At 40.9% G+C, this 25,394-nt stretch overlaps 1 protein-coding gene across 4 annotated transcripts in view; it reads right to left on the reverse strand.

Annotated features, from left to right (window-relative positions):
• The window catches only part of blnk (B cell linker), a 35,645-nt gene extending 13,256 nt beyond the window's left edge, over nt 1-22,389 (reverse strand). Inside the window, exons 1-6 of one of the 4 annotated variants that reach the window (XM_061228445.1) lie at nt 22,195-22,389; nt 21,389-21,451; nt 13,601-13,647; nt 2,872-2,937; nt 1,184-1,240; nt 25-74 (exon numbers count right to left, since the gene is read on the reverse strand). In XM_061228445.1, coding sequence (XP_061084429.1) covers nt 25-74; nt 1,184-1,240; nt 2,872-2,937; nt 13,601-13,647; nt 21,389-21,451; nt 22,195-22,272 — 361 coding nt within the window. In that variant the 5' untranslated portion in view covers nt 22,273-22,389. Of the gene's footprint in view, nt 1-24; nt 75-1,183; nt 1,241-2,871; nt 2,938-5,773; nt 5,927-13,600; nt 13,648-21,388; nt 21,452-22,194 lie in introns of those variants that run through there. The other 3 variants (XM_061228446.1, XM_061228447.1, XM_061228448.1) reach the window with 3 other exon arrangements.
• Between the last annotated feature and the right edge of the window lie 3,005 nt (nt 22,390-25,394).

Raw genomic sequence — 25,394 nt, forward strand, 5'->3', positions numbered from 1 at the left:
TGCCCTTCTGTCTAAGTGTCTTACCTGCGTTGTAGTCTCTGGTGGGAAGCTTTGGTGGTGGTTTCTTTTTTAATCTAGAGCCGTGAAAACAAAATGAATGACAAATGAGTAGGACATGTCTACTTGCTCAGTAGACATAGTTTTACAAAATGTTGTGACATTTAATTGGTAGATATTTTCAGGAAATTGCAACTGTTGTAGAAAACCATAGACTTGGATGATAAATATAAATAATAATAAATGCCAGTGGGAAATGTTAAAAACTGTGTCACACAGAGCTTTAAGCATCTAAGTCTTTCTTCTGCTAGTCATTTATTCTCTCTAAAAGCAATGAACAAATTGTTCTTTCAAGTGTTTATAGACAGCATTAAGGACAAACATCATATGCAGCGTTTTCGTTAATATTCTGGCATTACAAGTTAATAGCAAGCTGAATTCAATGACGTTAGTTTATTAAGATCCCCCTCCCATTCAAGGGTAAGTGGTATGTCTTATGCCTCAGAACATCAGAGATTATTTTATTGCAACCTTTCACGCCAGATACAATCGCAATCCTTCATGCCGTCAGTCATGTTAGAGCCAATAACAAAACAAGATTAAGCTTTCCGTTGTCAGTCACAGTTTGATTGCCATGAGCAACAGGAAATAACAGAGCTGTGAGAATGTTAAGAGCTACACCATGCGTTTGAAAACCTCTACACCTTTTAATAATGGCCAAGGGTGCCATTATTACCCCTACCTCAATGCTTATCAACACTCCAGTCCAGTGCTCGCTACAGCATCGGTCACAGAATTCAGTCCCGGTGAGCTGCTGTGTCTGCTGGCTTTCAGTGTGTTTCAGCAGTGCTTCATTACTGAGGCTGATTAGCTAAAAACTCCACACACCTTGCTCACAACGCCTCATTTGGCTTTGGACTGGAAAGAAACCACTGACACCTGCAGACATCGCAGCCCTCCAGGGCTTTATTTGGACACCCCTGGTCTCCACTGAGAACATGCACTCACAACAGCTAGTCCCCAAGGCCAGGCCAGCCTGCTAGACTTGCTCATGCCCAGGATTTAGTCAACAAGGTTAAAGCAGTATTGGCCTTTGCGCACATGGAAGAAAAGCCATGCTGGTGTGGGCTGCTGGGTAATATACCAGCCTGTGTGTCCCAAGAGCTGGTGCCCTGAGCTTTCGTACCGGTTCCATGTGGTTTTCCCAGTTTTGCGTATAAAAGCCGCTTGTTCATTCTGAAACCTGCGCAGTCAGAGGGAGAGATTCATTATTCACCAACTGGGGTTACTCTCGACAGATGATAAGATGAGTGTCTCAGGGGAGCTGCTGTTGCTGAGTGCAGACCCTAACATGGAAAGGCTATAACGGTCAAGCTGTGTTACGTGGGTCTAAAACAAAAACACCGTCAGTAAAATGCAGTTAAACAAACCGCTTCACAAAATAATTAATGTGCAAATACACAAAGGCGCCTCCCTTCAGGGCCAGACGAAGGGGGAAGTGAAAGACTGACAGATGTCCTGTCATCTTCTGTCACTGTTCTTTTCTTTCTGTTCTTTCTCACTGTTTCCTTAGTTCTCCCACTTGCCCCTCAGTTTCTCTTTTTCTGTCTATTTTTGGCTGAGAGAGCACCTGTTTGTTAGCAAATGAGTAAAAAGAGGAAGGCTTCCTTTCCTGACTTTTTTGTTTCAGACTCAAACGAAAGTCCTCGGAAAACTTTTTGTTGTTTGTTGAGATATGCTGTATATCGCACTCAGCAATACCACGATCTTTAAGAAGAGTACAGAACACACAGCAGGTCTATATTTCATCTCATTCTTGGCTGTCAGCACATATTGTCCTTCATAGGTCTCATTTCTGGGACATTTATTTCCTAGTTTTCTCCTTCTCTCACTCTCGCCCAATCGTCTGGTCCCCCGCATTTCCACTTCAGTGGGCGCTCATTACTGAGGGAGTCTCCCCAAAATGCCTTCAGCAGACAGCTTGTGCCACATCTCCCCTTCCAGTCCACTGCAGTCAGTACATCAATCCCAGCTGTCTGCAGGTGAACCCATCAACAGAACAGCCAGCAGACAGGGGAGGCCCCACTCACCAAAACTGGCGCTAGTACTCTCCCATGAGTCAACTGGAGCAGAAACACTCAGGCCTCAATTAAATGTGGGGAGCATCACTGTAGCAATGCCTCTTTCTGGATAGACCATCCAAAAGCCTATCGCTACATGGTACTATTAACTCGCTGTAAAGAAGAAATACAGCATTTCTTAATGTTGCAGAAATCAGGCAGGGTGATAACGCTAGGGAGAGCCTGATGAGGCAGCCATTACTGCTGTGATGGGATATGGGCTTCAGTTCACACCTGCAGCAGATAGGCCCGTCAGCTCTGTTGGTGGTGGGTTAGAGTACTGTTTAAGGGAACTGGGCTTCAAGTCTGAGGTTGTTGCTCCATTCCCAAGTGGGGTACTGCCACTCTAGCCTTCAGTGAGGTACTTCACCTGAACTGCTTCCACTAATATCCAGCTGCATAAATGTTTTGTTTATAAAAACATTATTTCAGTCGCTCTGGATAAGAGCATCTGCTAAATGCCTAAAATGTAACACCTCAAAAGCCCTGCTAACTGCTTACCGATATTTAACCATAATTGCTCAGACACATTAAGCTACACTCCAAAGATCTTTATTGCATCTCATGACAACACAATGCACATTGTGTATTTATGGAAGTGTTGCCAGCTTGGTCTTAATTGGGATTAACGTCAAAAACAGAGCAGGAACCAAGAGTCACAAAATCATAACCACACATTTTCTGTTCCCACGGGAAACAAATCAGCATATATTCATAAGATTTTCCACGGGAGATATGTCTTGAGGGAACTCACCTCTTCAGCCTGTTCATAATGCTCCCGTCATTTTTCTTAATGCCCTCCACCATCTTCTGAAGCTGCCTGGAAGACATAACTGGGTTAAATGACATTTTGGTGTGTTGGCTGATATGAATGCATATCAGTGCTGTTTCATATTATTGTCATTTAACATATGCCACATATTGGCAGATTAATTTAAATTTCAGTTTTCTATACAAGGTCATTAAATTGGCCTGGATGTTATAATGATTAAGTGTTTGTTGTAAGACACTGATTATACTCTAGGCAAATGGGCTACATGAGTATGGCTTCCACAGGCTTCTCTTCCATCAGAGAGTCCCTGTGTGCCCTTTGGGTGGCAAGTATGTGCTATATACTTAAGGCAAATGGCACACTACTGTAATAGATTCCTGTGACAAAATGTTGTTTGCACACACAAGGACGATATTTTGATTTACAAAGATCCTCATCCAATGAGATGATCCACTTGGATGAAATAGAATTTTTTGTTAAAATAAATTGTTTAATGGGAACATAGTAGCCATGTGTGGACATTTTTATTCGAATTTTTCTCAACTGTTTTGAGTTGCATCTGCAACATAATACCCGTTGAACCACAATTTGTACATCGATTTTTAGATTAGAGTAGATTGAATTAGATTCATTATGTTGTCATTGGCTTCTAAGGCGCCTCACAGCAAGGAGGTCCTGGGTTCGAATCCCCGTCAGCCGGGGCCTCTCTGTGCGGAGTTTGCATGTTCTCCCTGTGTCTGCGTGGGTTTCCTCCGGGTACTCCGGTTTCCTCCCACAGTCCAAAGACATGCAGGTTAGGCTGATTGGGGAGTCTAAATTGCCCGTAGGTATGAGTGTGCGAGTGAATGGTGTGTGTGCCCTGTGATGGACTGGTGACCTGTCCAGGGTGTATTCCTGCCTTTCGCCCAATGTATGCTGGGATAGGCTCCAGCCCCCCTGCGACCCTGTTCAGGATAAGCGGGTTAAGAAAATGGTTGGATGGATGGATGGCTTCTAAGGCAATGAAATGCGTCCTTTGCATGTAACCCTTCCTAGTTACCTAGGAGCAGTGGGCAGCCATAGTACGGCGCCCGGGGACCAACTCCTGTTCTGAGGCCAGTGCCCTGGTCAAGGGCAATGGCAGGAGTACATCAATGGACTATTTAGACTTTAAAATTAACCTAACCTGCATGTCTTTGGACTGATTTTATGTTGCATGTAGCATGAAAATGATAGAGACGCAAACCTGTTTAGATCACTGTAGCTTGGATGAGTGACTATGTGACAATGTTTTGTGTTAGACTTATCATTCATTAAAATCCTAAAAAATAAAACATTTGCATTGTGTTTGCTTCACTGTTTCAAGTGTATTCACAATCGCTGTTCAGAATGTGCAAGCCAGTCAAAATACCATAATGGTGCAAGATTTCACCTGTCAGACCAATTTGAGAAATTGGTCTCCCATAAAGAATACAAACAGACATGCAGCGATGCGGCAATATTGCAGAAATGTTCTGGGAACGGCGTGCTTGCTGTCTGCACACTTCATAGCACGTGCTCTTTGCCTTGGTTGGATGAGTGGGTCATTATGATAACAGAGCGCTTGATTATAGAGAGAAGGATGGAGAGCAAGCAATGAGACGTGTAATTACTGTAACGTCTCCATTTGCGCGTGACTCATTCACCGAGCGCTCTCCGCGCTTGCTCTTCTTAAGCTGCAGGCCTCGCCATTTTGTCACATCTGCACTTTAAACTGTGTTCAGTCCTTCAGTTAACAGACGTTCAGCAGACAAAGCACAGAGTTGAGCAGAAAAAAAAAAAAAAACGATGTCAGAAACGCTTGTTGGTGGGAGTGAACGTGCAGACCATTTCAGTTACGCCAACATATGTAAGGGGAAGAGATTTCTGGCTAAACATGTGCTTTTTCTTTCCAATGAAGTGTTCCTCGATTATTCTACGGTGTGATGTCACAATCTGGAGCTACAGACTGCAGGCCTGCTACATCGCTGACATCTAAATGCCTATACAGTTTTCTCCAAACGTGTTAGCACCCTTAGTGATGGTGAAAACGTCAGCATACAATAAACGCAGCTAATGAGCTATATTGTTTGCTTTTAAAAAAAGAAAGAAAAAAAAGCGGGGAGGGGTATTTTAGACTAATACAATAGCTCAGATAATTGTTTTAAACATTAGTTTTGTTTCCCAAAATGACAGGTGCAAACACTATTAGTACCTGTGTTTTCAATATATTGTGGAACTTCCCTTCAAATATCCTCCCCAAAATGTTCACCAGTCTCATAAATCATTATTAAATATGACTCGCAATCTTCTTATTGTGAAGGTAGGACGCAGAAAGATTATTATCCTGCAAATCCACGGTTCACGCAAAATGATAAAGAATGAAAGCATTGCTCACATACACACATGCGGCATACAGACAACATTGATTTCACGGTGACACTGCGTTGAGACCTTTTATGTTTGTGGTAAACCTGTGACAGATGGTGAACACTGATTTGAGAAGACTTTGCCCTCCATGTCGTTAAAACAGAGCGAGGGCACATTATACGAGCATTTCATAATAAGTGTAAATCCAGCATAATCACAGTTTCGGTCACAGCTCTCTGGTCGTCGGTCACAGTATAAATAATAAGAAAAAACAAGCCATTGGAAGTGGCGTTTTAAGGATTAAAAATACATGACGGAATAAGTGAAAAAAAAAATTTAGTCTTAGTTTTAAGATATTGTGTTCCCACTAAATCACCTGAAAGACTGTACGATAAACACATCTATTTGGTAGCCGTCCAAATAACGACACCTGAAACTTAAAAGAAAACATGATATGCTTCAACTGAGAAACCCACAGCTTGACTGTAAAACGTTTAAATCGTTTAACTTCTCTTACCTGAGTTTCTCACTCGCGGGAGCAGTGAGTTTATTTAATTTTTCCATTGTAATCGAGAAGACTGTGCACGCTAGTGAGTGACCCTTGGCCGTGTACACTCTTTGGTTAACTCATTGGCTGCGCACCACTGGATGCGCGCAACTCATACCCGACACGTACATTGCGTGAAATGCGTCCTCAAAACGGGTACTTTCCTGTGTATTTCGAAGAAGCGGTGATGTCAAATCATTACAAATCAAGTGTCAAGGCAAATATTATCATGAAATATACACATTAAGCTGACTTCTCTGTTGCTTGCGTATTGTGATAGGAGGGGAATGCCACAAATTCACCTAGTTACAAGTTGTAAAGGAACTCAAGTTTACAAACAATACATTTTTAGAGATATTTGCTAAAGTAATACAGATTATTATTATTATTATTATTATTATTATTATTATTATTATTATTATTATTATTATTATTATTATTACTTGATTAATTAATAAGTTAATAAACATATAATCATAATTAGGAGAACATTATTTGTTTAGCAGACACCACTATTCACCACTACATATACACATATACACAAATACATCAAGCATAATTTCAAAACCATTCACATTAGATCAGCATTGCTGAAACCCTCAGCTGCATATGTATGCATGTGCCTGTGTGTGATAAATAAACAAAAACTTTTAATAAATAAATACATAAATTAAATCATTATTATTGGTTTATTTTGTGAAAAATGTATTCCTGCATTCCATGTATATCTGATAAAACTTTAACATGTTCTTAAATACATGGCTGATAGCTCTAGCAAAATAGCCCTGGTCTACAAATTAAAGTGACAGACAGTCACCCATTTGTAATCTGTGGGTTGGAACTAAACTTGGTTTTCCTCAGAATGAAGACTGCAATCAGTTCTGCTTTCCACACTTCACCATGGTGTAAAACAGCCTATTGCTCAACCCTGTCTCACATCTTTAAAAAACACACAAGAATTGTTCAGGCTTGCTCAGTTTTAAACACACTCATCTTATGTGTGTACTCGGCCCAATCATATGGAAAATTCAAGGCACGTCTTTGGAGAGCTACGACAGGCAATCAGCAGAAAGACATAGGCTACTAGTTCTGTTTTTGGATATGTTGCCTTTAAAGGGAACCTTCCACCACTGAAAAAACCCTGAGAATGAGACATTAAGCATGTGTCTAATTTGACTTCTGTTTAAAAATGCTTTCTTTGTTAATCACCTTTGTTTACAAGCACAACTGAGCAAAGCATTATGGGATTTATGGTTCTCTGGCTCCCTTTTTGAATGGACAGTTGACTGTTCTTGGTATGCAGGGGTGTGGTTTTCATTGTTGTTGATTTGTGAATTCATGTATTTGCGTTCAACTGAATGGCTTGTTTTCAAATGAAATGGGTGACTGTTGAAACCATACCCATGCATACTGAGAACAGTGAAAAGTTGTGTTGTACATGATCAGACATGATGCCCTCATCATCGGACTGAAAAGGAGACCTGAGAATAAACAACACTCATAAGATTTTGCCACAGTGCTACCCCTTTTTGAGTGGTTACATAATAGATTTTTATCCCGATTGGCCTGTTAATCTGATTAAACCTGGAATAGGACTCCATGTAAACGGGGCTATAGATAAATAATTGCTTCTGCTTGGGTTATGGAGTTTTATACAGACCTCATCTCAAATGACTGGGTTTGAAGAACTCCCCGCCGTGTGGCCACTGAGAAGCTCTTGTTTTTGGGCAGGAAAACTGTCAGTGCTGCCTTACAGTTTTTTACAATCTTTTTCACACTTGTCTCAATACCATGTCCACTTTTTCAAAACTCTTCAGACAGTGTGCTTTTGAAACATACACCTGAGCATATCAGTTAACTTTTGGTGCAAAATGCACTTCAACCACCAAAACACTTCATATTTCACCCAAAAGTTACTCATGCTGCCGTACCTATAGCATATGCTTTCTCCCATAAGACTACTTTGTCACTCAATGTACAATGAACTACAAAACACAAACAACTTGGAGCATTGCTAAATACATATATTATATGTTTCCCTTTCCTCAATTTTTGCATCCACAAATATTTCAACCCAAGCAGCTAAAGAAACTTTTGATCTGTTTGTTTGCCTCTCACAAGAGATGTCATGACTGAGTGTGGTAAATATACAGTAAACAGTAAATTAATGAATGCTTTACTGTATCGGAAACCCAGAATAACAATTTTTACTGTGTAATGTAAAACAATATATGATAAAGAAACAAATCACAAAAGTAACAGTACTCTTCAGGGGGTTTACAGTATTTTGCCATTTCATTTCACGGCGCAATATACTGTAGTTCAGAAAAGAAAGATACAATACAATCAATTCCTCAAAATACATTACAATCAATAACAAATAGCAATATTTTCACTATATACAGTAATTTGCACATATATTGTCTGCCTATCAGTATCAGAAGTCTACTGTTGGCCTGGCCCATCCATCCTGTCCTCTGCATTTGGCCATAGATTTTCATCAACATCACTCCGAATGTTATCTCTTTGCATGCCTTATCCAGCCCTGGATGTGTTCCACTGTTATGTCCATACACCCAGCAGCCATTGCACCTAGAAGTGACATCTGGTCATGTGGGTGGTGGTCATAAACCTTCACATATACCTTCATAAACTTCATATTGGTACCTGAGTTCCTTGACACGTGTCACAGGGGGAAGGGGAAGTGTACAACTGTTTAATCCTGATCCGATGACTATTGCATCTTCAATTGCATCCTCCTGTTGAGGCATAAATATTCTTCCCCTTCCCCCTGTGTGACTGTGTGAGGTAACCGCTGGGTCCTGTAGTGAGTCAAAGACAAATGTGCACTGATAAATCTGCTTTTTCTGGAGACTTGTCAAATCACAGTACTACTGTAATATACACATCAATTGAATTCCTTCAGTCAGAATGCTGTAAATGCTGTAGAGTACCTGTTGGTTTGCCTGCAAATCCTCACTATTGAAGCCACAGTGGATCTAGACAAGTTTGGTTGAACCCTCGAACCTGCTTCCCTCAGGGACAGACCATGATTTACCACATGATCTATGACTGTGGCTCTGATTTCATCAGACACAACTGTTCTTGCTCTTTTGTGACGTTTTCTTCCTCTACCTCTGGCTGCATCCATTTTCCCCACCAAGGCTAAAGAATGCAAAAGCCAATCCAAAGATGGCCCCTTTTGTATATGTGGTAACGGAGCACAAACAAAAAACACCTGGGTAGGTAGTTCACTGAAATTACAGCCAGGCGTTTCAGCAGTACATATACAGCAGTAATAGTGGAAAAATCTCTTCAGTGCACATTCAATGCAAGTATGACCACTTTTGTATAGATGGTAACAAAGCTGCAAACAAAAAATAATAATAAACTGAATTAACTTTCTGCTAAAATCAGAATGATCTGTCTTACGTATTTCGAGCATATAAGTTTTATTTTTCTGTCAAAATGCAACATATTTCCATCCACAGTGATCAGAATTTTATTGGGTTTTGAACAGAAAGTTAACTGTTTTGAACAGAGTATCTAAATGTTTGCAAATTTGCTAATGATATGGTGAATCTGTTTAGCGTTTTGAAAAAGTGGACATGGTATTGAGACAAGTGTTAAAACGATTGTAAAAAACTGTAATGGTCACCTGATGAGTTTATACTTTTTATGAATGGAAAGAATATACTAGGGAAGATGTGTGTTTGTGTGTGTGTGTCTGTGTGATTTGTGTGTTTGTGTATTTGTGTCTGTGTGTATGTGTGTTTATGTATGTATCTGTGTGATGTGCATTTGTGTGATTTGTGTGTGTGTGTGTGATTTGTGTGTGTGTGTGTGTATGTGTATGTGTGTCTGTGCATTTGTGTGTGATTTATGTGTGTGTATGTGTGTCTGTGTGTATGTGTGTTTGTGTGATTTGTGTGTGTGTGTGTGTGTGTATGTATCTGTGTGTGCGTGTTTGAGTGTCTGTGTGTGTGTGTGACTGGTGAAATGTTGTGAAATTCCTATTGTATAATTAAGTGCATTTTGTGTGTGTTCTGGCCTGAGTAAAGCTTGGGCTGACACAGAGAGCACTGGCATAGGCTGTGACAGCAGCACTACACTCAGATATCCTGCTGCGAGCTGTCCATGGGTGGGCTGTTTATTCAAAACAAATGGATCCTATACACTGAGTTATACACAGATACAGAGAGAGAGAGAGAGAGAGAGAGAGAGAGAGAGAAAGAGAGAGAGAGTGCCAGCAAGAATTTTGGTTGAGTTCCAGTTGATTGGGGTTGAAGTGCAGCTCAAGGACTTGTTCTTTCTTTTGCCAGTTGTGGCCTGCAGACTGCTTCCTCTTTGGAAAGTAAAGTATTATCAATTTGAAACGGTTGCATTCTGCTGGTCCTTGGCCTGTATGGACTAAGACGTATGGAACAACACAGCGCCTCCTTGTGGCAGTGAAGATGAATAATGAAAGGGTTTGGCTGAGGAAAGAAAAAATGCAGTCGGCCCCTGCTGGCTGCTTCTTGAATGGCCCCAACTTGCATCCTATGACTGTGCTGTTCCACATACAGTCCCGTCCAAAAGTATAGGAACAGCATGGTCAATTCCTTTGTTTTTGCTATGCACTGAAGACAATTGAGTTTTATTATTTTATTTCCTGGTATTAAAAAAAAAATCTAGATTTATTAAACAGCCCATTTTTAGGTGAGCGAAAGTATTGGAACATGTGACTGACAGGTGTTTCTTGTTGCCCAGATGTGTCTTGTTAGATTGATTGGTTAAACAAAAATTATTGTCTATTCTTGGTTTTATCCTTGGGTTTGGCCTGTGAAGACATTTGTGTTAAAAAAGATAAACCAACATGAAGACCAGAGAGCTGTCTTTGGGAGAAATGCAAGCCATTTTGGAGATTAGAAAAGAGGGGAAATCAATCAGAGTCATTGCACACATTTGGGATTGCTTGTACAACAACTTGGAATGTCCTGAAGAAGAAATAAACTGCTGGTGTACGGAGTGACAGACATCAAACAGGTCAACCAAGGAAAACAACACTTTGATGACAGAAACATTGTGAGAGCTGTGAAGAAAAACCCTAAAACCTCAGTCAGTGACAACTGAAACTATCTCTACAGGGCAGCGGTGAAGTTATCTCAATGAACCATTTTAAGAAGACTTAAAGAACAATATAGAGGCTATACCACAAGATGCAAACCACTCATCAGTAGTAAGAATTGGAAGATGAGATTACAATTAGCAAAAAAGCACAGAGATGCACTACAAAGATTCTCATGAGACCAAGATTAACCTCTAACAAAGTGATGGAAAGGCCAAAGTGTCTAAAAAGAAGGGATCTGCTCATAATCCAAAGCATACAAGCTCATCTGTGAAGCATGGTGGAAGAAGTGTCATGGCTTGGGCTTGCATGGCTGCTTCTGGAGTGGGCTCACTAATCTTTATTGATGATGTAATTGTAATGACAGTAGCAGTAGGATGAATTCAGAAGTCTCCAAAAACATTCTGTCTGCCAACTTACAGTGAAATACGTCCAATGAAATTGCTGCAAGACAATGACCCAAAACACACGGCCAACACAACAAAGGACTTCATTAACCACTTCTCTAACCACTTTTAAAACTGAGCTAAAAACATTCATGTTCTATGATATATATACTTAAATCTTTGCATACTGTTTTACTTGTTCTTTTTCCTTTAACTTATTAAGATTAGTTTTAATTCTAATTTACATTAATAACACTTTTATGGTATGTCTTTCTATGTCTTATGTAAAGTGCTTGGAGTTGCCTTGTGTATGAAAATGTGCTATACAAATAAATATGACTTGACTTCATTAGGGAGCAAAAGTGGAAGGTTTTAGACTGGCCAAGTCAATCGCCAGACCTTAACCCAATTGAGCATGCATTTCACCTCCTTGAATTGAAGGGAAACCCCCCTGAAACAACAACTCAAAGAGGCCGCAGTAAAAGGCTGGAAAAGCATGACAAAAGGAGAATGTAACAGTTTGGTGATGCCATTGGGCCACAGGCTTGACACAGTTATTGCAAGCAAGGGATATGCTACCAAATATTAAATGTTATTTACTTTCATTTAATTAAAACCTCTCTGTTCCAGTACTTTTGCTAAGTAGTTTAACACATGTAAGTGTAAAAACCAGGACCAGACTCAAAAATTATTTATGAATGAACATTTTGGTTATTTTTTCCTTTTTTATAAATTGCATCTATAAATTGTATTTTAGTTTTTCTGATAATATAAACAAATCCCAGCCCAATGGAATATTACTGTGATCATTGCAGATATTTTATTATAGTAATTAGATATGTGTGTTTGGGTACAAGTGTGTTAAACGGCCACTGCATTGCCGCATTGACAGGATCTGGAAATAGTTTCACTACCACAGGAAGAGTATTTTAGTGTGCCCATTATGAAGTACATGGCCTGATTAACCTAACTTGGCTAACTATGTGCAATTCAATATACGCTTTCAGTGAAACAACAAAACTGAATGATGCTACAATTCAATTCCTGAAAACTTGGAACATTCTAGGAGCCAAATATTAACATATTAACTTGGTGTGAGGTCTCATACCATCATATGCCTAAACAAATAAAGTCAGCCAATTGCTGCAATTACAACCATGACTGCATTTACCATCAACAGTAATAACACAACAATGACCAAACATGATAATCACCACCATGATTGCAGTCATACACACAATACAGGCAGAGCTACATTCAGGAACCACAACCATAATACGGGCCACGATTGCAGCATGCTAATTGTTCTCCAGCTTACACCGCTGATCCATGACAGGTGATACATACCAAGACAATAGACTCATGGCCGCAGAGCCGTTGTTTTCAGACGGCGTGGTCTGTACCGAGGTCGGTTTCCCTGGGTGAGCTAAAGTCTTACGGCAGTTTCCGTGGCAACAGGGTCGAGCAATGAGGAGAAGAGGGAGTGAACGAGTCCTTTCTGGGCTGAGAAGGGTGTGTCTGTAAAGCCCAGCAGAATGGACACGCTCAAGAGAGAGACTGTTGGACCCACGCCCACGCCCGCGTCTGTTTGAAAATAACCTCTAATGCCCTTCAGGCTGCGTTACCTGCCCGCAGTGGCCAGGTTTGCGACGGCCCACTCATTTATACTTCTCAAACTTCCTCATGGCACTGGGTAAACATTTCCAGAATGCGGAACTTATGAGGGATAAGATCTATTGTTGAGGCAAACAATACATACAGCAGATGCACAATATGGAACTCAATATGTGGGTGTGTGTGTGGGGATGGGGGGGGGGGTAACATTATTTCTATATTTTTATAGAATTTTTAGAATTATATTTTTTTTATAGAATTGGAAAGGTAGACATGACAAATGATGTATAGAATGTTTAATTTTGCAGGTGTTGGGCAATTAAGAGAATATATTTTGAAATAGGAACCAAATAAACAAAGAAAATAACATGTCCTTAGGGGCTCAGAGAGCATTGGCCTGGACAGCTCAGTCACTTGCAGCCGTGCCTCCCCTGTGGGCATTCTCCCGAGGGGAAGTGGGGAGTTCTCCTGTGCGTGCAAGGCCTCCCATATCTCCCCACACTTCCTGCCTGGTGACACAGTCCCACTATAACAGTTACCGAACGGCGGCCTCCTGATATGGACCTGTGCCATTGCACAATAATGGGAAAGCAATACGCACAAAGACACGGAGGGGGATACACGGGTCCGGGAAGCAGAGCAGGGTGTCAGAGAGGCACAGGAAGAGGATGCGTTTGCACTGATACTCACGGTAGCTGGAGGAGGCTGAAATGGCGGAGATCGCTGTCAGAGAGGTTCTGCGTTCAAGAAGAAAGGAGAAGATAAGAGCCCGAGAAGAAACATTCATTTTAGGAGACTCCTGTCTAGGTTAATGGACTAATTAATGTGTTTTAACGTGTGAGCATTTCGTTGGGCTGTAAGTGAATAGTGCAGCATCATTCAAAGTATTTTGTATTAAGAAGAATTACCTTCATAATTTTCGACATCCGTTTATTACCATAGCATCATAGTCAGATTTTGATGTGTAAGCTTGGGAGATCAGCAGGTTGTGATCACAATCTGGGGTTGGTAGGTTTGGTTTGCTTTATTGCTTTATTGCTACTGTTACTATACTAAATATGAGCAATGGACAGCTTTATTTATTTACTTGAAATATGCATTTTGTGGTTGAAAACCCCTTGAGATCCATCTTGTTTTTGATGGAGTCTGATAAAACCAGCAGAGTGTTACACAAAGCAAGGGAGCAGATGTCGGACCATAAAAATGAAAGGAAAACAAACACAAAAAGGCCTTTTGAAACCAAAAGCTCCAGTCACAGGCACACACACACGGCCTCTAAGGAAGCAGCCAAAGCTGCTTTAATTGGGCTATCAGGCCTTTCAGAGGAGCTGCCACATTATTACGGCCATTAAGGGCCATTTCTACAAATTAATTATGAACCCCATGGGAGAATGAAGCTTTCTGTGTATGCTAAGAGAATAACCGCAATAACACCACATTAAGACCTCTGTGAGTACATTACCAAGATGCAGCTATAGAGCAATGGACCCACTGTTGTGTCTGCTTGTTTGTCAGGGATAATCGCCTAAATCCTCAACAGAATGTGCAGATGATAATCTTAATTATCTGTGGCAAAGAAGGAGTATCGCCGAGCTGTGGCTATGAAATGAGACAGAATCAGACACTGACACTAATAACGCAAATAATGATTGATTGTCTTTGATTGGATATATGCCAAGGAAATGGTCTTAGGATGGTTTTATCTGTGCAGATCTGCAGTTGTTACTGCATTTTGACCACTGGTATGCACCATGCTGGTATGCAATTAAATGTTTACCATCCATAACTTCTTTGGCTTGAAGACATGGTGCTTTTTTAGAATAAATTATTCATTTATGCAGCTGTATATTTGCTGAAGGAATTCAGGGTAACAGTCATATAAATGTGTCCAGCTGAGATGGTGAAATGGTAATTTTCTGTATACAAGCTCAGTTCTCCAACCTAACTGCTGTGCTGAAGCTCTCCTTGGCATAGTAATATGTAAGATCAATTGCTTCTTTTTGATGTTGTTTTTGTACCTTATATCAAACTCGCCTTTTGCTTGTTGAAGCGATTAATTGTACCATTTAGCTTGTAGCAAATTGTTACTGTTTCCTTCTGCACTGAATGCTTTGAACCAAAACACGTTATCGATTTTTCATCCTTACTTACATTTCAGGCATATTATACTTTCTGCTTCTCACTTATAAAACGCTTTACACCTAAAAGTGTTATGTTAATGTTTAGAGTGCTTTGGAGTGTTCTGATATTGATAACCATTTTAAAGGGAAAGAAAGAGGACTCAAAGATAAACTAGCTGACTGTAATCACAAAAGAACACACATTGGCAGAGTAGCATAATAATTATGGACTGGTATGGCAGTTCATTTCCCCGGTGGGGTACTGCTGTTGTACCCTAGAGGAAGATACTGAACCTGTGCGGCTTTGGTAAATATTCTCCCGTATAAAGGGATCATATGTAAAACAATGTAAGCTGCAGTATTACCAAAAACGTGAAATTGTTCCACCTTCTAACTCTAAATCATTTTTTCGCATGGAAACTCAAAAAGAGACAATATAATTACTAAGACATATTCAATTTGTTCTATGAATGTAGGCTTCTGTAAATTATATAAATTATATTATTGTGTAAATAATATAACAGTACAGATTCTCACCCTTGAAATTTGTATTAAAAAGAATGTTTCTGTGCTGTTGGGTAACATGCAGCTGTACAAGCACGCACACACACACCCACGCACGCACGCACACACGCACACACGCACACAGGCACACATGCACACGCACACCCACGCATGCACGCACACACGCACACACACACACACACACGCACGCACGCACGCAAACAAAGAATCGAAGTAATGCCACGGGGTCTTCACAAGGAATGAAAGGGAACTGCTTTCATTTTCAGTGCAAAAAATTACAGTGAACTAATTAGTGAACTAATGTTCCAAATCCTAATAAATAATGCATCTCCTCCCCTAGGTTATATATAATTTATTGGTACACACACTGAGTCTCTCTATCTCTCACACCCACACTGTCTTTCTTTCAGTCTCTCTCTCTCTCTTTCTCTGTAGCTACGAGAATCCACCTGAGATTTGTACCATTCTGGAATTGGACACTAGACTGCTGGCATTCAAATGAAAGGGTGCTTTCTTTGTTTATGGTGTTAATGACCTCGAGTGCAGTGCGGCTGAGCTTTGAAGTGAAGTGGCTTGAAGGCCCTGCGGTCCTCAGTCTAAGACTGCTCTCCTGAGCTCTGAGCCTTTCTGTCCTGGAACTGGGAGCTCTTCACATTTCTGTGTGTTTGAGTCATCTCTCCGCCATTGTGCGAGGGAACCTTCACACATCCGCTGCTTTAGCATGGGCTTCTGGGACAACATTCCTCTTATTGTGCGACAGCCCCGCCTCAAACGGTAAATTCCCACGAGCCAAGATACATGCAAATATTCCGTCTGGGATTCAAACCCAGAACCCCCTGGCTACAGTGGCTACTACTCCACACAGCTGCCTGCAGGGCCTCACCCCTCCCTCACTGGAATGCCACCTGTCAATGATGGCACTGTATCCGATGGAAGCTGCAGAACACAGGGGCTTAGAACCTCAGCTGTGAGGGAAGCGTGGATATAGAGCCCGAATCTTAAAAAACAAGGGCCTTACATAATCTCACTGCACTCATCCATAATCTCATGCATTTTCATCTGGGATCCATCTAAATCCTTTTGGTAGTTTGCAGAGATCTTCTCTGCATTGCTCTCCGGCTCAGCTTCCGTGCGGCGAGAGATCTGGTGTTAACTGGCTGCCTTGCACCACCGTTTCTGTTATATATTGTACATTCATGGTGGTTCATGGGGCTGCCTCCTTTAGTGTAAAGCACTTTCAGATCCCTAAAGGTGCTATGCGCTTTATATCACTGAGTGGCCAAACCTGTTCCTAAACAGCAAGAGAGTCTGTTGTACAAGCCTTATTCCTGGGCTGCAAAACGCTATCTTGTCAGATCACATGGCTCTCCAGGACCAGGGTTGTTGCTACCTAAATGCAATCAGTTGTAATATCTGTTATTATAAGGGTGTGATTGACTGTAATTGAGTGCTCTCAGTCCATGTGTAAATAAAACCTTTCTCAACAGCATATGAAAGGCTGAGGAAGCCCTGGGTTATAGGTTCACAAGTTTGTGGTGCCAAATTACATTAAGCGCTGTCATTTTGCTGTGCATTTCCCACATTTAAGTAAAATATCCTTTTTTTCAAAGACAAACAAAAAGAATGGCAATTTCCCCCCACATTTACAATCTAGCCACTAAATAATTAAACATTTAGCACATTCTCACATAGCAAATGTGAGAAAAAAGGGATATTTGGTTAAATGTGGGAAAACATGCACAGAAAAATGATAGTGTTTATTGTCATATTTGGCACCCCATACACAATGAAAATATTATTGGCTAAAACGCAAGCTTCACCTTTTGGCATTGAATAAAATAATAAATATTGTGCCTCAGTGCCTCTTTGAGTGCTTTCAGGGGCTGAATTAATTAGGCGGAGTTGTCCTTGAGGCCGGTTGTAACCACCCCGTGCCCTAAAACTGCTCCCGCATATTAAAGACCAGGCTTGCTGAAGTGCCTGCTCCGTAGGGCCTGCTCTGTAGGGCCGGAGAGCGTGGATCTTAACACAGCTAACAGACAGAAACTACTACACAAGCAGAAATGAGAACTACACAGGCATAGTTTTCACTCTACAACTGCACAGCGATGGGCTAATATTAAAGCACGCTTGTTGCTGTGTGGGCAAGACGCACACATGCGAGTGAGCGGTCAAGTTAGCACGAAGTGTTAAGAAACCCACTGAGATGCTGCAATAATAACCGCAATGCTTAATTTGACCGAAAGGTAATGCATTGCATTTCTGCAGTGCTGCCAGTGTGTTGTGCCTCAGTTAGCGTCACTGTGAGCTTGATGGGAGCTCTGTAACGTGAAATGAATCTGCTGATTGACAAGTGAGACCTGCCAAGACAGCTGCAAACCATGTTATTGAAATCTAATGTTTAATTTACAGTTTTTCTCAATTGCTAACACACTAAAACTGGTTATTTTTTGAAAAAACTTCCAAGCAATTACTTCAGCTCTTTTTTAACACATGCTGCAGATGGTCAAACCTTTTCGGCAAATTTCTATAAATAAACGCCCTCATGAGTCAGTGGTTACACGCTGTGCTCATACAACAAACACTAGAACTCAAGTCATCACAAACTCAGGTAACATACTCCAGATACAAACACTTGGCAGCAAATTTGTTAACACACCAGTCTCAATAGGGCCATAGTTTGTGTCTGTGTGCTTTTGAACAATGGATCCTCAAAATGGACAAGCTGCCCAAAGAGCTACAGAGTACTGTATTGTGTTACTGTAAATTACTATATGCAGTGTATTGTAGTGCCTTACTGTAAATTATTGTATTCAGGGAATATATTTCATTGTGGTAATGAAACCACTTTACCACAATGAAAGATATTCCTTGCATTCAGTAATTTACAGTAAGACAATGCAGTACACTGCATATAGTAATTTACAGTAAGGCACTACAGTACACTGCATACATTAGTACTTATCTTACTGTATTTACAATATACACCCAAATAGCACTTTATTAGGTATTTATTAGACTTATTTTTTCGACTTCTACTGCTGTAGCCTACCCACTTAGAGTTATGATAAGTTGTGTGTTCAGAGATGCTCTTCTGCATACCACTGTTGCAATGTGTGGTTATTTGCGTTACTGTCACCTTCCTGTCAGCTTTGACCAGTCTGGCCATTCTCCTCTGACATCTCTAATTTACCAGGCGTTTCTGTCTGCAGAACTGTTGCTCATTGGATGTTTTTTTATTTTTCGCACCATTCTCTAAACTCTAGAAACTGTTCTGTGTGAAAATCCCAGGAGATCCGCATTTTCTGAGAGACTCAAACCACCCTGTCTGGCACCAACAACCATTCCACAGTCAAAGTCACTTAGATCATATTTCTTCCCCATTCTGAAATTTGGTCTGAACAACAGCTGAACCATGACCAACAGCTGACTTATTGACCATGTCTGCATGCTTTAATGCATTTAGTTACTGCCACATGATTTTGATCGGCTGATTAGATATTTGCATTAACAAGCTGGTGTACAGGTCCGCCTAATACAGTGCTCAGTGTACTGAGTGTATATTAACAATGAATATGCAACAGACCCGCTTTGCTGGATTAAAAAAGTGAACAGATCACCCTTGATCAGCATTGCTTTAACATTGCCATTATACTTTAAGATAAAAATTGCCTGCACAACTTGCTTAGTGAAAGACTGTGCTAATTTGAAACAGGACTAGCTATTTTAAGCGTACTTTGAAGGGAAGTGGCTTTGGTGTCTTGGGGCTGCTAATGTCTTTTATTAGGGCCTCATAGTCTATTTGACATGATTCTGTTGTTCCTCACTGCCATCACCTGAGTGAGATTCAGCTAGCTCTTGTTTAAAAGGAGAGGACCCAGGATTGTGGAACTCCAGGAGAATAATCAAAACTAAAACCTGGATAGCTGTAGCTGGCAGAACTGAGCTGCTTTGAGAGCACAGTTCACTTAATTTGCTTATAGTTCTATGTTTCTGAAATAATATCGCTGCATTTGTGACTCTCAGATGAAGTAAATCATGTCTGACCTCCTTTGTAACATTGGAAACGCAAGGTTGGTGGCTCTAATCCCGGTGAAGCCACAATAAGATCTGCACAGCCGTTGGGCCCTTGAGTAAGGCCCTTAACCCTGCATTGCTCCAGGGGAGGATTGTCTCCTGCTTAGTCTAATCAACTGTATGTCGCTCTGGATAAGAGCATCTGCCAAATGCCAATAATGTAATGTAATGTAATGGAATCATTGTAATAATTACATATGTACTATACGTTATACTGAATAGCTTGTGTCTTATAGTACTGTACATCCATGCAACAAATGACATCACAATTTTCATGTTTAAAAAAGGGCTTAGGGTGTTCAATCTTCACTGCAGTGTAGAGAGTCACACAAAGGTGTCCAAAGGGTTAAAGGATATTTATTGAGACTGGACTTTTATTGGTGAGGGCAAGGTTGAAAAAGTAGTATCACATAGTTTAATAGTTGAATAACTTGGATGGTAACTGTAAGTTTGTCAGCTTCTGTCCCAGGTGAGGTCCTGCTGTTGTACCCTTGTGTGAGGTACTTAACCCGAATAGCTTCAGTGAATGTGTCCAGCTGTATAAATCAACTGTGCTGTTCTGTAAGTCACTGTGGAAGAGAGGAGAGTGTGTGCTAAATGCCAAAAGGTATGTGTAAGAGTGAACCTTTCGGTCTGACTACTTGGCTACACCATAATATGCTCGTTCGTGATACAGAAAGAGAAATAAGACACAGAGGGGGAGGAAGTTATGACACAACTTCAGTCATAGTTCCACAAAATTTGCATGCCAGAGAAGTCTGTGCTTACCACTTCATCTTTATTTAGTATATTTAGTAAAACGGAATTCTGTAAAATAGAAATAGAACACTCATTCCGCTCAGCAGATGCATCCGTTCGGGAATGTCCTTTTTCTCGGCTGAATTGCACATAATTCACAGACTGTATGCACCAGGTGTTTCTTTGCCACCTTGTGGAAGTTTGTTTAATCCTAAATGAGAAGAGAGGAAACTCCAGGGTATGCTTATTGTACTTTGATGATTTCAGCACTGCAGGTTCTCAAATGTACAATGTTGTTTAAAAAAACGTAATTACGTTGCTGGCATAATTTGGATAATAAAAGGATAAAATGCAAATAAAAGTCAATGCAATTATTGAAGAGTCCAGCAAATTGATGTAAGGGTGACAAAGACATGGGCAACTTTGAACAGTCTCAATACTGCAATAATGCAATGCTGCAGTCAGGTGGTCTTTCCACTCTGCCCTTCATAGGATGTTAGTGACGTAAGAACATAGGGATGTCTGAGGATGAGCACAGGACCTTCAAATATCTGTAGGCTTGGCATGTTTCCTACTGGCAAAAGCGTATCTAGTGCTGTATGAAGCCTGGTCTCTTGTCTGGTATCTGGCAAGGGATCCACACCTTGAGATCTCGTTCTTGTGGAGAAAATGACTGACCGAATTTGAAAAATGTAAAAACCTGAGTCAGATCTTGGTTTGTCGTCATTTCTTGCTCAATCTAACGAGATTAAGTATATTATACAGCATTACTGTACCCTGTCTGGAGGGGAGATATTATGGCGTGACAGTAACATAATCTGCTGTCATCATTGACATGACACAAGGCTGAGCTATGTGAGGGGGGACATCGTAAATAAACCTCATGTCTATCAGCTAAGCCACTTCTGTGGTTTCTGAAGTTGAAGTTGGCTCCATTTAAAGAGCTCAAAGCACCACAAGTGCAAAGCAAGACCACACAATTGACAGGAAATCCCCAAAAAACACACACGTAACTCACCAGAAACCACAGGCCATCAATCTTCAGCCTCATCACGGCTGCCGAGCAGTCGTGCATCCCATACTGTGGGAGACAGAGGAGGGGTGAGGGAATCGCCATGGTGCTGTATGGAACTTTACATTACATTACATGAATGGCATTTGCCAGACGCTCTTATCCAGAGCGACATACAGTTGATCAGGCTAAGCAGAAGACAATCCTCCCCTGGAGCAATGCAGGGTTAAGGGCCTTGCTCAAGGGCCCAACGGCTGTGCGGATCTTATTGTGGCTACACCGGGATTAGAACCACCGACCTCGCGTGTCCCAGTCATGTACCATAACCGCTATGCTACAGGTCCCAGTCATGTACCTTAAACACTACGCTACAGGTCCCAGTCATGTACCTTAACCACTACGCTACAGGCCGCCCTGTATACAAGTGAAGCACAAATGCTAAATAAACCTAAAGTGTAATGCTCAATGTGCATATGTAGGTTCTTGAGGGAAAAACATACTTTTTTGCAAGTTGTAAATTATTAAAGCCTTGTTTATTTTGTCTTTTTTCTGAAGATTATAGTTCTTTAGTCGCATGCTATCTGTCGCATTCTGGTTGATGATTTTGCCCATTGCAGTCAGCCAGAACAGTCAGTCAGTCACTATGATGCTGCACACTTATGCCACACTGCACTGAACATCTCATACTCATGATCTATAAAAACGCTCAGAATTCATTTCATTTTTTTAACAGGTGTATGACAAATTCAGACAACGCTTTCATATCTCCAGGTGAGGTGCAGCCGTGTAAGAAAGCCAACTACATAACTTACCTGGGTTAGGAGGTTGGCCACCTGTACGGGGTTCCAGCTTTCACACTGCTCTCTAGTGGGCAGGTCCACTGATGACATCACTTCTTCCCAGCGAATCCCAGCTGTGGTGTGCAGTGGTTGCTGTGCAGGTGCTCCAAGTGCAGTGCGCCGTGTGACTTGGTGTCGGGTCTGCTCGGAGTTGATGCGCCTGTCAGAGTGTGCTACAGGAAGTGATCTCTGCCGGAGTATTTCAGATTTAGCTCTTCAGAATAGAACACCCCTACTTCAGTCCCCTCCCCCAGCTGAGCTGTGAAATGCTGACTGCTTCTCTTTTTTTCCTCAAACTGACCTCAGACCTGTCTGTGCTCCAGGGCCTGCTCGAACGCTCGACTTTTGAAGTGAACATCATGCATTAATCTGAGAACAAATAGCAGCCCGTCGGTCCAGGCTGTCCAGGGGGGCGGTGGGCAGGGAGGGAAGGCTGCTCTATTGATCCTTTTGGCATTTACTGCCACTGCTGTCAACTCCGTAACCTTGTGTCTTGCTATACCATGTGTATCAATTTCTCAACTGTTGTGCAACTCTGGTTATTTGACTGAAAGATATGGAAGGCCGCTACTATGCAACACTGTATCTGTTGCATAGTGAAACACAGTCAAATACAATATCCGGTCACACATCCTGCACACTGTAAATATAAATGTATATGAACCTGCTGCTGTAAATAAAGATAAATAAAGAATATGCTCCATTATAGCTCAAGGCATTCAGCTCAGAATGAAAATCTTAGCCATGCAGCTCAAGTTCATCAAGTTCAGATATTTCAATTAGAAATGAAAGAAAACCATATCCAGAACGATTATGTACAGTAACATACACCATGCATACACCAGTGACAGATGTAGGAAATGAATTATGACCTCTGCTCTATATTAGACAAAGCATGGCATGCTTATGTAGTATACTGTACTCAGACAATATGCACACTGTACTGGGTTTCAACTGAATCTCAATCTGTAAAAAAATCTGAAGTGTGTCTAGACAGACGGAAAGAAAAAAACTGTTAAGTGTCAATATTTTGTCAATAAACCGACCGGCAGCATCCTCAGAAATTACTTTCAACAACATTTCTGCATTCTGTGTGCATGTGGGCGCATCAAAGGATGGGGATGTATTAAGAGCAGCTATGTTCATAACAGTCTTATACTTAAGATCACAGATACAAACTGACAACAACAAAAGCAAAAATTGCTCTCTAAAATTTTGTCTAGAATGATGAATCATGATTTCCCCAGAGTCACAGTAGTGTGCAAATATTTGAAAGTTATTAGAAATGAACTGGACCTCTAAATGGTACAACTTTATATGACACATTTCTTCCAATTTTAAAGCTGGATTACTTTTTATTTAAATTTTTTACAGTTTCAAAATAATAAAAAAAGGCCCTGTGCAAAAGTTTGTGTACTGTCAGTTAGTACACCTCCTCGGGAAACTAAAACACCTTGTAAACGCTTCCTGTAGCCAGCTAAGAGTCAATTAAATCTTTCCCCATTCTTCCTGGCAGAACACCTCTAACTGAGAAATATTCTTTGGCCTCCTAGCATGTACAGCATGTTTGAGATCTCTCCACAGACTCTCAATGATATTCAAGTCTGGGGACTTGTCATGATCACTGGTTGCTGGTAAATAATTTGTGCTGATAACCATTTAAACTCAAGTACTGGCCTTTTAAGTACTTTAAATACATGCATTTTCCAGCTTTGTGATTCTGTGTTTATTATCCCAAGGGATTTTATTCACTTGTGTTTTCACTGTTGCTTTTATATCATGCGTGTTTTGGTTGATTTATATATTTTTTCTACCAAGTAGTTTGTTGGGAAGTAATTTGGCCTGTTTGAAAAAGAAATAAAGCAAATTGTTTTATTATTTGGGTATATCTCTTAGGAATGTTTCAGAGAGTGAGAGAGTGGTGGAATGGGTACACCTTAATATATGAACAAACCAAAAAAATATGAACATAACCTAAAAATACATTGAGGTAGTGCCATAACACATTTTCATATCTGCAGTGACATATGACAGTTAGCATACATAGCTTACTCTCTGTAGAGGTGCAGGGTTTTCCTCCTGGGAAATATCTAAGATCATCTCTGAGCCCCCACAGCTCCTGAGCTCTTATTGAGCAGCTTTCTAATCATTCTGCCTGCCTAACTAACACAAACCCCCAACCCTACCCGCTGTGTTCCCACCTTATACACGAAAGTAAATAAGCCTACTTAGAACTCTTGCCCTAACCATCACAAAGACCTCAGTGACTTACATAAGTCTTAAGTCAAGTTCATACTGTAGCTATGTCTCCAATTCCAATTAAAGATGCCGTGCACCTAGGCTTACAATCTATTCAAGATTCTATACATCTCTACTTTGGCTAATTAATATGGATGAGCAGATGTCTTAGGCACATCCTGCTTGTAATCAGATGCCTTGGATCAGACTCCATTCTGGACACTGCTGGACAGATTACGTGTGGGTCTTGTAAGGTGACAGATTTCCCAGAATCCCCTCAGATCAGAACCGGAGGGGGATTCTGATCCTACCAGTGGTACAGTAATATCTGGTAATTTGATTCAAGCAGATGTTCAGGACATCAAGTAACTGAGTCCACTGCTGGCTGGATTCAATACAAGGCTACAATTTGGCAATGTTTGGGTTGTTTATGTAGAGCAGGGGTACCCAATCATGTGCTGTGGACAGCTGAGATTATGCAGGTTTTCATTCTAACCAATCAGTAAACCAGCTGATTTCACTAATCAGTTCTCTCCTTTCTGGTTGAAGGTGTTTTCAGTAGTGAAATCAGCTGGTTTAGTAATTGGTTGTAATGAAGACCTACATACTCTCAGCCCCCAATGGGACATGATTGGGCACTGCCGATGTAGAGGAAATCATGATGACAATGCTTTTGCGGCTGTGCTTCATAGCAGTATTGAGAAACCCATCCTCTTCCAGTAAACTGCATGAATTACCAGTCAAACATTCAACCCGCATTTCAGGCCTTGACCTGAAGATGTCACTCTAGGCAGTCAGTGGTAAGAAGGTAAGGAAGGACACACATTCTACAATCAAGGGCCAATTGAAGAGCTTTCATGCTCGGTGCAAACCTCCATACAAGGTATGTGTAATCTTGTCCAAAAAAGGCCAGTGTGGGTCCAGGTTTTTCAATT

Source organism: Conger conger, chromosome 18 (genome assembly GCF_963514075.1).
Source record: "Conger conger chromosome 18, fConCon1.1, whole genome shotgun sequence".
NCBI classification, from domain to species: domain Eukaryota; kingdom Metazoa; phylum Chordata; class Actinopteri; order Anguilliformes; family Congridae; genus Conger; species Conger conger.